At 37.9% G+C, this 12684-nt stretch overlaps 1 protein-coding gene across 7 annotated transcripts in view; it reads right to left on the minus strand.

Moving 5' to 3' along the window:
- ARMC8 (armadillo repeat containing 8) overlaps window positions 1-12684 on the minus strand; it is a 179786-nt gene that overhangs the window by 87074 nt on the left and 80028 nt on the right. For all 7 annotated transcript variants that reach the window (XM_064277268.1, XM_064277272.1, XM_064277271.1 and 4 more), the window contains 4 exons: window positions 12355-12426; window positions 10395-10537; window positions 10193-10290; window positions 6962-7054 (listed from right to left, as the gene is read on the minus strand). In XM_064277268.1, the coding sequence (XP_064133338.1) occupies window positions 6962-7054; window positions 10193-10290; window positions 10395-10537; window positions 12355-12426 (406 nt within the window). The remainder of the gene's footprint in view (window positions 1-6961; window positions 7055-10192; window positions 10291-10394; window positions 10538-12354; window positions 12427-12684) is intronic.

The raw sequence follows: 12684 nt of genomic DNA on the forward strand, positions 1-12684 counted from the left end.
TCACATCTTAAGACTGATGAGCTTAGTCAGGGGGAACTCTAAAGCTAACTGCAGGAGGAACTGGGCCAGAGGCTACCCTCATCATGTAAGGGAAGTGTGAGTAATGCTATGGTTAAGAAACAATGCTCCACCACTAAGAAGTGAACAATGTGTTTTGGTTTCTATTTCTATCTCATAATTAGTTATCTCTCTCTTTTTTCAATTTTATCACTTCTTGGCATAGGAAGGTAAAGGGATAGGAAAATCAAGGCATTTTGTATTTTTCATCAATTCTGTATTCTAATTATCACTTTAATGAAGATCTTCAAAGTGGCAAAAGCTAATGGCTTAAGCATTAGCCACAATTCTTGTTCATTTTATGTCCCACCTCATCCACTCAATTAATAAAAAGCCAATTACAGCCAGGACAAGGATGTTATTTCATGCTTATCATTCTTCACAGAAGAAAAACATAGCACTGGAAAGTAGGCTACCTGTCAGGGTCACCAGAGGAAACCAGCGATCGGTCCAGAACAAGAAACCCCAAACCAATCTCCCAAACCACTATCTAACAACTATTTTGCAGATGCTCATTATTCCTTAGACCAAAACATCCATCTTTGAAGAGGGAACATTAGCGTTCATATTTCTGAATATACAACAGTCATATGCTATTTTATATTCTAAGCATTTTATATTCTATTAAAAGGATTCTTTTTGATAAAGTTCATCAATTTCACTCAATTTCTACACATTTTCTAACTTCCAATGGAAAAAAATAATTGGTTATATTCTGATGATTCTGTGTTTCAGGACAGCATTTCCCACCTTCCTGTCATTTACAATACAAAGAGAGGAAGGAAGGGAAAGAGAAGTGAAAGTTCACATACCAAACTAGGGAGATCATAGGTCTATGCTATTTTAGAACAGTTTCCCCAATAAATGAAAATTAAAGTGCTTGATTCTAGAAAAAGTAGCTAGAATATAATTTAAACATTTAAACTTGCTCCCAAATCCTAGCTATTATCATACCATATTCAATTCTATTTTAAGACATTTAGAATTGAAGATTTTTGTAAAAAATATTCAAGGTTGCTCAGGTTGCTCTACAGTGTGTAAGTCAACTCATAGGACTAGGTATGCCAAACAATTCCATACTCTTTTGAGGTGGGTAAAGAAAGGCTTTGAGAAAATGATAGTTTTGCTGCAATTCATTTGCTAAAAATGAGCTCAAACCTCAAACACAGTCCAGGATTTCCCAACAATGAAATGATGTTTTATAGTCAACCCTGACAAGGAGGTAAAGGAAAGATACTCCAAAACTCTGGGCCTCATTAAAAATCTTCTAGCGTCTATTCCTGAGTGCTCTAAATTATGATAAATTTGAATAATCTCAGTCCTGAAAAGTTACCCAAATAGCTTTTAGGATTACTCATCAGAAACTTCTCAATCCTTTTAGGATTGGTCATCCAAAACGTCTCAGTGTTGTTTTAGCTGATATCCTAGGTAAAAAAAAAAAAACCATCAAATTACTAGTTCTTCTGCAGGAGAGAAACTTAAATGCTCTGCAAGGATTTCAGCCATGTTTGCACCACTGACAGAATTGAAGAATGTCATAAGAGAAAAATCATATTGACTCAGGTTTCTTTTAGTCTGCTAATTAGTATTTGCCACTATAAACAAATGGCCAAATTTAAGTGCTCTAAAATATAGCCACCAGTTGCTGTTGAGTCGGTTCCCACTCATGGTGAGCCCATGTGTGTCAGAGTAGAACTGTGCTCCACAGGGTTTTCCACAGCTGATTTTTCAGAAGTAGATAACCAAGGCTTTCTTCCTAGGCACCCCTGGGTGGACTCAAACCTTCAACATTTCAGTTAGCAGCCGAGCACTTAACCATTTGTGCCACCCAGGAACTCCGAGATATAACCAGATCTCAAGAAACCATTACAGCATTTCTAAACCCACTGACAATAGCAATAGCCTAAAATATAAGATAAGCTTCTCCACGGACATACTAACAACATGTAACTTTGAAAATAACCCATCTGATGGCCTCTTTATTATCATTAATTATAAAAACCTTTCATTTTTATGTTGTTTATTTTTACATGTAAGCCCAAAATAAGATCCATAATAAAATTTTAAGGCTCATTCACAGGGGCTCCCTTCACTGAAATTAAGTGAGATAAGACTTTAAGTTACTAATGTGCACATACCGGTATTAATACTAAATAAATCTACATACTTGAGAAGGGGACATAGAAAAAGGGGAGAGCTACTAAATAAAAAAAATTAAAAAAAAATTTTTTTTTTTTACTATAATATTTGTTATGAGTAAATCATTATTTCTCTGAAATTCCTTGATTTATTGAAGAATAAAAAAGGTCAGTAGTAATATAATTGGAATTCTAACTTCTAAATTGTTGCCATTTCATAAACAGTTGCTCAGGATTTCTGAGAACTATCTTTCGGAGTTTAAGATGGTGAGGGCTTATGTGCTTCCCATACACACTGTGGAAACTGGCTTACTAACCCCACGTTCACGCAGGGTGATTTGGAGAAAGGCTGAAGAGAGACTAGGTAACTGTCAAACCATAGCTTCTCCTCTTTAGTTGGTTCAGTCACTAATTTCTTCCTTGCAATCTTTACTCAATCCTATGCGTGACCCCAGAGAGGAAAAAAACTTCTTTTGTAACAAATACTTCCCATAATCTTTGGGGTAAAGAATTTGAAGGATAAAAAGTAAGATGTCTTGTAAGCAGCAGGGAACAATTATGTATGGAGAGAAATGCACTGTGTTTGATCTTTTCACCTTATTTTTTTTTTTTTATTAACTTTTATTGAGCTTCAAGTGAATGTTTACAAATCAAGTCAGACTGTCACATATAAGTTTACATACACCTTACTCCGTACTCCCACCTGCTCTCCCCCTAATGAGTCAGCCCTTCCAGTCTCTCCTTTCGTGACAATTTTGCCAGCTTCCAACTCTCTCTATCCTCCCATCCCCCCTCCAGACAGGAGATGCCAACACAGTCTCAAGTGTCCACCTGATATAATTAGCTCACTCTTCATCAGCATCTCTTTCCTACCCACTGTCCAGTCCCTTTCATGTCTGATGAGTTGTCTTCGGGGATGGTTCCTGTCCTGGGCCAACAGAAGGAAGGTTTGGGGACCATGACCGCTTTTCACCATTATTTTTAAATATAACTCCATCTTAATTGGGAGCCTCTAAACCAATGCAGTATTCAAATTTCACGTATGATTATAAAATTTGAAATGCTGTGGGGCCATATCCCAACAACTGGATTTAACATACCAAAGCTATGGAATGAACAAATGAATAAATAAACTACAGGAATTCAAATCGGCACTATTTATATACTCACTTTATACCCATTTTTTAAAAAGAAAAATATAGACAGCGAATGGCTGCATTTCCACACAAATAGTTACTACAAACAATTATCAATATTATTACTGGCACGACATGTTCTAAAAGTTGATTATTTGGTGATATCTATGATTCTTCAAATGATTCAAATAATAAGAGTTATGAATATTTAAAATTAAAACAAGTTATAGAGACCAGCCAATTCAAGTGCATTATTTTTGTCATAAGGGAAATGGTCTAGAGAGGTTAGAAGACTTGCCTAGGGTCACTTAACGAGTTAGTTAGCTGCTGTTGTTGTGTGCTGTCAAGTAATTCCGACTCATAGCAACCCTGTATGACATGCCAGAACTGCCCTACTACAGAGGCTATAATCTTTACAGAAACAGATCACCAAGTCTTTTCTCCTGTAGTTGGCTAGCAGTAGAGCCATAATCAAATTCAAATATGCTCTCTTGGTTCTGTGTACTTTCTGCTGTATCATCCAGCAATGGAGCAGCATGTGCAATAAAAACGGGCATACCACCAACATACTGTCACACCTGTGCCTTTGTTGCTCAGAGGCAGTTTTTAAAAATAGCATTTTCACAATTGCCTTTCTATAAAACTGATTTGTGTTAAGTGGCTTATATCCTAAACTCTAAAGTAATTCAAAGAATACTTTCAAAGAGACACAGTCACTCAATGTAAAACATTTTTAAAAATACTTAATTACTTCACTGAGAAAAATATAACAGTGAAAAAGAACCCACATCAAAGACAAGTGATATTACTTCATTCAAGTAAAATATCTTAAAGTCATTTGGCTTTAGTACTTGTCACTTGCCCATTAGAAGTTTCTGCCTTCCTAATTATGGTCTCCTCAAAATTAATTTCTGGTCAAAATCAGAGGATTAAGGCAGAACAACACCAAAATATAAACAAGGAAGCAGGAAAAATGACTCAAAGCTAAAAATGCAAAGTGGATAATCTGTAACTTCAATATCTTGTTAAGTACTATTTATGAACCTGACAAACCCCCAAATATTTTATCTTCAGCCCAGATATCTCCCCTGAATTCCAGACTCATCTATCCAGCTACCTACTTAACATCTTTGGATGTCTCATTTCTCCCCACAAACCCACCTCTGTTAAGGGCAAACTGGTTTACCTAGTTGCTCAAGCTAAAAACCTTGGTGTCATATTTTGACTCTGCTCTGACCTCATCTTCTTCTTACCCCCTTACTCACTCCCCTCCAGCTTACTTGCTGTTCCCTGAATAATCTAGGCATACTTTCATCTCAGGGCCTTTGAACTTGCTAGTCGTTCTGCTAGAATGCACTTTCCCCCATATGGCTCACTCTTCTATCTCTTTCTAGTCCTTCCTTAAATGTCACCTTCTTATTGGTAAAGCATCACCACTCCCTGCACCCTCTATGCCTTTCTCTGATGCTTTATTTTTCTCTACAGCACTTAACACTTTCATATAAACTATATAAATTACTAGGTGTCTGTCCCCACCCCCAAACCCTGGTGGCGTAGTGGTTAAGTGCTACAGCTGCTAACCAAAGGGCCAGCACTTCGAATCCGCCAGGCGCTCCTTGGAAACTCTGTGGGGCGGCTCTACTCTGTGCTGTAGGGTCGCTATGAGTCGGAATTGACTTGACAGCACTGGGTTGGGTTTTTCTGTTCCCCTCCACTGGAATGTAAGCTCCATGAGATTTGTCTGTTTTGCTCACTGCTGGATACCTAATGCTTAAAACAATGATGGCACATAAATGGTACTCAAATATTTGTTGAATGAACGAAATGTATGAAGATCTAGAACTGTCTTCATTTTTATCTGTTTCCTACTTTTCCAAAGGATTTTGACTGAGGAATTTCTTTAGCATTTGTTAACTCTGAGGAGTACCACTGATTTCATATAGTAAATGCTACTGTTTTTTAATTCAAACTATTTTAAAGGCTATTTGGAATTGTGTTCTATTTTTACAGGCAAAAGATATAGATATACAAACTGACATCAGATATTAGAAACACGATTTCCACGATATATCATGAAGCCAACACAGGTTCCACCTACTTCTACACTCTGGATCCAATTTGCACAAGTAATCAATATTTACATGGCAAATCATAAAGCATTGTAATATGCTTCAACTAAATGGAAAAAATAAATTATAATCAATATAATTTTAATGGCAAGGGTATTTTCTTAAACTATTAGCGGCCCACGTAGTGTATATGATGTTCACTGGTAATCACAGTCAATTAACTGAAATAACCAATCCACTGAGATGGCAATTTAGTACACTGATCTTATTAAAGTACCTGGCATAGGGACTCACTTGGCATAGGAACTGTATCTGTTTGGTGAATGGAGTTGGACTTACGAATCAGACTTAAAAAGGCTTTATAAAATCATCTTGCTAAATAATGAAAGCTTTATATTCCTAAACTGCAATTACTCATCTTTATATTTAACAAACAAAAAAACAAAAAGATTTCATTTCAATACTCGCCCCAAAATTGTGGACCTCACCCTCTCTCAATTTGCTTGCAGGTCACTAGCTAGCTATTTCTGGTACTCAGGATTCTCCCCATCACATAAAAGGGAGGTCTCAAACAAATAATCATCACGGTTATCAAAAGACTACACTCAATACATAAAGTATAAAGCAAAATAAGCAACATTTCACAGCACTTGTCATGGATTGAATTGTGTCCCGCCAAAAATATGTGTCAACTTGGTTAGGCCAGAGCTGACAGAGAGCGAAAGCCTTCCCCTGGAGCCAACGCCCTGAATTTGGACTTGTAACCTGCTAGACTGGGTGAAAATAATTTCTTTGTTAAAGCCATCCACTTGTGGTATTTGTTATGGCAGCACTAGATGACTAAGACAACACTCTTCAATTTAGGTTTTGGTCCTTTTACTAACAGAAAAACTTCTCTCAACAATGGGCAGGGAAGAATCTCTCCCATTTCTCCTCCTTGAGATTGCTTAAAACAGTTTCCAACAACATAGAAACTAAAAGGTGTGAGGAAACAGTCATGATCTTCTGGTAGGAGTATAAAATGCTGGTAACCCAGTGCCGTCGAGTCGATTCCAACTCATAGCAACCCTTTAGGACAGATATAAAATGCTGGTAGGAGTATAAAATGGCACAACCCCTATGAAAGACAACACGTGGCAAAATTACAGTGCACATAATCTTTGACCTCTACTTCTTATAAAATGTCCCTACGTACAAGGTATTTGTTGCAGAACTGTATTGTAATAGCATAACATTGGAAACAAACTGAATGTCCAACAACAGAGGACTGGTTAAATAAATTATCATACATCTATACAGTAGAATACTATGCAGCTGCTTAAAAAAAATGAGGGAGCTGCTTATGTACTGATATAGAATAGCCTTCAAGATACGTTAAGCGAAAAATGTAAGATGCAGAACAGTATGTATGGTATGCTACCATTTGTTTAAAAAAAAGAAAAAGGAAAAATAGGTTTGCTTATATATGTACAGACTATCTCTGGAAGGATACACAGTGAAGCACATGTTTTGAGGGCAGGTAAGACTTAACATATTAGAGAACATTGATCCTGGTTCTTACTTTACAGCAGTGTGAGAAGATCTGACAGATGTACTCCTGGGTGTAGCGAGACCTGCTAAGCAGTGCCATAAGGTGCGGTATCACTGTGGCATCCTGAAATAGATGGCAAGGAGAACACAACAGGAACTTCAATAAGCAGGTACATAGTCAAGCCTCTTATCTTAAGAGTAAATCAAGTCTCTTTAAAGAATATAGCAAAATAAAAGTAACATGGCCATCAAAACCGTCTAAGTACAGGGCAAGGAAAGGGGTTTCAATATTCATCCATGGCAACATCCACATCTTATAAAGTGTCTCCATGCACAAAGTATTTGTTGCAGCATTGTTTTGTAACAGTAAGGAAATTATCACTTTCTCTCCCATGAACAGCCTACATTCCCACAATAAAACAAAATAATTTCAATACATTCTTCATAGAAATCAATTCTGAAACTGAAATATGAGGTAACTAATAAGATATATAATAATTAATAGCTTAAAGAAGGAATTACTGTATAAAAATAAAACCTGACAGTTTGGACTCTGAGATGTTACGGTAAGTATCACTAACCACTAACAATCTCTCATGACAGTGGTTAGCTATTTTCAATCTGTACAAGACAGTTCATACAATTAGCATTGTTTTACAGCCCACTCTGCCTATTGCTGACACTTAGCAACACATAGGGTGGTACAGGACAAGAGACAAGAGTCAACCCATCCTGTTGCAGGGCTCTGCAGTAATTTCTTTTTATTTAGAAAGCAAAAGGAGCTGAAAGTTGAAAGAGGAATTTGGCCTGAACCACAGATGGAAAATGAGACTTAGCCCAAGTCTCCTGGTTAATTTAACCAGGCTCTCACAAGTCTACAGCTGTTTCTGAAGTATGAATGTGCATACGAATTCCCAGGGGATCTCCTGAATGTAGAGATTCTGATTCAGTAGGTCTGAGGTAAGACCCAAGATTCTGCATTCTAACTAGCTCCCAGATGAGGCTGATGCTGCTGGTCTCCAGACTACACTTTGAGAAATCTCACAAAAGACAATAGAGGGCAAGGAAGGAAACTCACAAGAACATCATTGTTGGAATGAACAAGATTTGAGGTTTCCTTTAGAAAGAAAACAATGCCTGAGACATACAAAAGCTAAGTAGGGAAATGAGAAGGCTGCCAATTCCCTACAAGTAGAATCTCTTTCTCTTGTTTGTTTGTATAACCCTCTGTGTTATCACAAGCAGTTTAAAAACAAAATGAAAAACTTAAAAACCTCAAAGAAAGTCAAGTACTTAATTTTCTAAGAAAAAAAGGACAATATGAGACTGGAGGGAGGGGAAACAATGGTTTCATTGGCAGAAGACAGGGAAGCAGGTAACTGCTAAGACAGAACAAGCAAATTAGGGAGTAAATAAGAAAACTTGTATGAGGCTCTGAAAGCTACTTCCACTTCCTTCCTTTCCTCCTTTGCTCTTCCATCCCTCCCTTTTCCTTGGTTACAACAGCCCTCATCCCATTTCTTCACACTTGCCCCCTTTCTGCCAATTATGCTAGGTATCTGCAGTTTATAGTTGATTGAACAGGTAAAGAAGAGTTACATAATTTGCCGAAAGTCATCCAACCGGTAAACAGAATTTCAAATTAGAAACCCTGCCATCCTGACTAGACTGCCCTGGTTCTAGTGCCTGAGTTGCTGGAACAGCTGACCTCTACACAATCCAACTCACAGAGGTCAGTTAGTTACACTGAAACACTGCTGCCTGTCATTTGTCCGCCCATCCAACATCTTTCATAGATTCTCTTTCTCTGAGCTATAAAATCTTTGAGGCATAAAATCATGACGTTTCATCATTTAGACACTTCCCACTGAGAAATTCACTTAACCTCCTGGTGAAACTTCTGTTTCAGGATTTTGTTTTATGAAACTTCTGTTTCAGAATTCATACAAACACACACACGCACATAAATTTACATGTGTATATAGTATAAAACTTTTTTCTTTATACAGTATGGCAATGTAAAATGTTTTTCTTACCCTAAGGTATGGATAATGTGTTCACAAAACACTGGCCTTGATAATTTTCATTAAGAAAGTCCCATGTAATCATTGCAACCATTATGGAAAATGGTATGGCACTTCCTCAAAAAACTAGGAATAGAAATACCTTACGATCCAGCAATCTCACTCCTAGGTGTACACTCTAGAGGTCTAAGAAAAGAGACTCAGACAGACATATGCACACCTGTGTTCACTGTAGCATTATTCACAATAGCAAAAAAAAAAGAAACGGTCTAAGTGCCCTTCAGCGGATGAACAGATGAGTAAAATGTGGTACATATACACAATGGAATACTACACAGCCATTAAGAACAAGGATGAGTCCACGAAACATAACATGGATGGATCTGGAGGACATAATGCTGTGTGGATAAATCAATCACACAAGGACAAATGTTCTATGATCCCATTTTTATAAGAAAAACAGATATATATAGAGATCCGTGTTCACTGGTGGTTACCAGGGATGGGTGAGGGGAAGGAGGAATCACTAGTAACACCAAATGTGGGTGTAATGGGCACAGCTTGATCAAAGTAAACAACGCCACCAAAAAGGAAAAAAGTCCCATGTAATCAAGAGATAAAAGGACCTCGTCACAACCTCTGAGGCTTTTGAAAACCTCTGAATAACTGTGAAGATCTTTGGACTTTCTTAGACCTATCCTAGCCTGTTAAATATGCCTCTTGCAAGCTGGTTCTAGTCTACCTCTCCAGTGGAAAACTAACACTAATGCCCTCCCCGCCACTAGACTAAGTATTCAGTCCACCGTCCTGCATATTCTCTCTCATACAGATCCTTTCTAGAATGGTCTCTTCCCTCTTCAGTTCTCTAAATCTTATCCATTATTCAAGATCCAGGTCAAATTCTAGCTTCTCCATAAAATCTACTCTGCTGGACTTTAACCTAAAGTGAGCTGAACTCCCTATCGCTCACTTAGCATTAAATACACTGCTTCAATTTATACACGTAAAGAGATAAAAATGGCACTTTTTTTTAACAGCTTGTAAATTCCTCAAAGTCTGAGACTTTATCTTTTACTTATTCACACAGCCTAGCACATTTCATATTTGCAAATAAGCAAAAACTTATATAGTACTTGAGACATTTCTATAACAGTTATATTGTATTTTGAGATGCCAAGTAAATTAGGATTTGATGTTGGTGAAATGTAACTGATGACTCAAAAACATCTAAAACTCACCGTGTACAGTAGCTCCTCAGGAGTGACAGGACTGGTAAAGATGGTGCGCAGGCATCGGAGGCAAGCTTCAATGAACTTCAGGTCTGGGGACAGTAGTCCTAGTAATAGAAGCCAGATTTGGGACTCATCCTTTCAACTGGTATTTAAAATACTGCAAACCGACTCTAATCTTTACTTGTGCAAAAATGGCTTCCTAACATACCTTGCAGTAAGGCAGGGATAATATGGCAGTCCAGTAGAGACTTGACATTGTTTTCAGTACCCATAGCAAGACTTCCCAATACCACTGCACATTCAGCTTTCAGCTCTGTGCTTGAGGCTTCTTGCTGAAGCAAGTACAACAACCTAAGAAGAAGGAATTTGATAAACAGAAGAGACTAAAAAACTTGAAAGTAAATTAGCTAAAAGTAACATGACAGAAAAAGGCAATCAATACCACATACTACTTAGGATATGAGTGATTAGGCTTATGTGAATCCTCTAGGAAATGGCCACTAGTTTTTATTAGCTGCTAATTCAATAATATCTCTCACTTGAACAAAAGAACTATCATGTAATCTCAATTTAGCAAAGCTATAAATCTGAAAGTTATCCACAAGTGGTCTCCGTAGAAATAGCAGCACCATAGACCATGTTATCTGCCATTTCCCAGTGGGTCTCTTCAGAACAAGAAGACTCCCAATACCACGTACTGCCGGATCTTATATTTGTGAGGGGGCTAAGGACAGGCCTGCACAGTTGAGAGTAGCTGAGAGAGCTGTCCTGCCCTAAAAGATGTGCTTCTTCACTACAGGGGAGCCTTCCAGACCTTGCCTACATGCTTCCTGATTCTGATCCCAAGTTGTATGCTGTTGCTTCCTTAATAAACCATTATACTGTAATTTTTGGTCTGTGAGTTTTGTGTGTGGCCAGTGCAACGGATTATCAAACCCAGCAGAGAAGTAGAGAGTGCCATGGACAGGACAGCTAATGTCAGAATTGGTAAAAAGGTTGGAGAGTGGAGGTATGTCTAGAAATGGATTCTGAAGATTCAGAGCAGTAGGACAGAGGTCAGAGAGGTCTAGCCGAGATAGATTATTCAGAGCCTTGTGCAGCTCCTCGAGAAAGGTAAACTTTGCTCTTTCCACAATTCTCCCATTTGGAGAGTCAGGAGATCCTCCCATTTCCATTTCAGCCCAGCTTGCCAAATAATTACTACCCAAACTCTAACCCTCCACCACTTTCAACCAATTCCCCTATGTTCTAAGGTAGAACTCTGGGCTCCCTAAATCACTATATATATATATATGGTCAATGATGTTAAAAACATTAAAACCATTAATTCTATATCAAAAGATAGAAAATAAGAGAAGAAAAAAAAACATTAAAAAATTCGGAGTGAAAAACTTACAGCAACTGTACACAAAACTTAGTCCTGTGTAGCAAAGGCAAAGAGGAAACTACCTAATTGGCACTGCCTCCCAAAATGAAGCTTAACTAGTTCACCAAAAGAAATAGAACACCAAATGTTTTTATTTTTTTTATTTCAAAAAAGGACTTGACAATGGGTTGGAGAGGGATGCTGGTGAGGAGTGAGCTTCTTGGATCAGGTGGACACTTGAGACTATGTTGGCATCTCCTGCCTGGAGGGGAGATGAGAGGGTGGAAGGGGTTAGAAGCTGGCAAAATGGACACAAAAAGAGAGAGTGGAGGGAGAGGGTGGGCTGTCTCATTAGGGGGAGAGTAATTGGGAGTGTGTAGCAAGGTGTTTTTGTGTGAGAGACTGACTTGATTTGTAAACTTCCACTTAAACCACAATAAAAATTATATAATAAAAAAAAAGGACTTGAGGAAAGCTAAGTAATCATTATTATCCAATCACACAAAAACTGCCCGGGCTCTGACAGAAGAAGAAAGTCTCAGCTGGTGTATACAGCTTATCTACCTAAAATATAGCCTTTTAGTGCAAAGTCAACGATCTTCCTCAATTTCCAAGATATGAAGCATTCACTTCATATTCTATTCTCTGGTGCTTTAATACTTTTAAGAACTATTTCAAATACTTCAAAGCATTATTTTTTAAAATTAAAAGGCTTTTAAAAACTAGAACAGACAAAACAGTCTTCTGGCTGAGAATAAAAACTTTGTATGAATGGCAGAAGGTGGGGTGACAGCAAACATACCTTGGAACAGCTCCTAAAACAATGAGGTTGGCTTTCTGCTTGTTGTTTCCAATTACAGCATTCTTCATGTCTCTGAATTCAGGAGAAGAGAAAAGGGTATGAAGTGTGTTGAAATACTACATAAAAATAAAAAAATAAATTTTGCTTTATCTTTATTATGCAACATCTTCGGTTGTCAAGTACCGAAGCTAATGACAAAGTGAAGGCACAGGCCCTTTTTTACCTGGAGTACCTGAGAAGAGATAGGGATAGGTGTGGAGTGACCATGGCAGCTGAACAACAGGGGAGCAGCAGAGTAAGAAGGAGGTGGGAAACACCCTGAGTACTGGC

Source organism: Loxodonta africana, chromosome 26 (assembly GCF_030014295.1).
Source record: "Loxodonta africana isolate mLoxAfr1 chromosome 26, mLoxAfr1.hap2, whole genome shotgun sequence".
NCBI classification, from domain to species: Eukaryota; Metazoa; Chordata; class Mammalia; order Proboscidea; family Elephantidae; genus Loxodonta; species Loxodonta africana.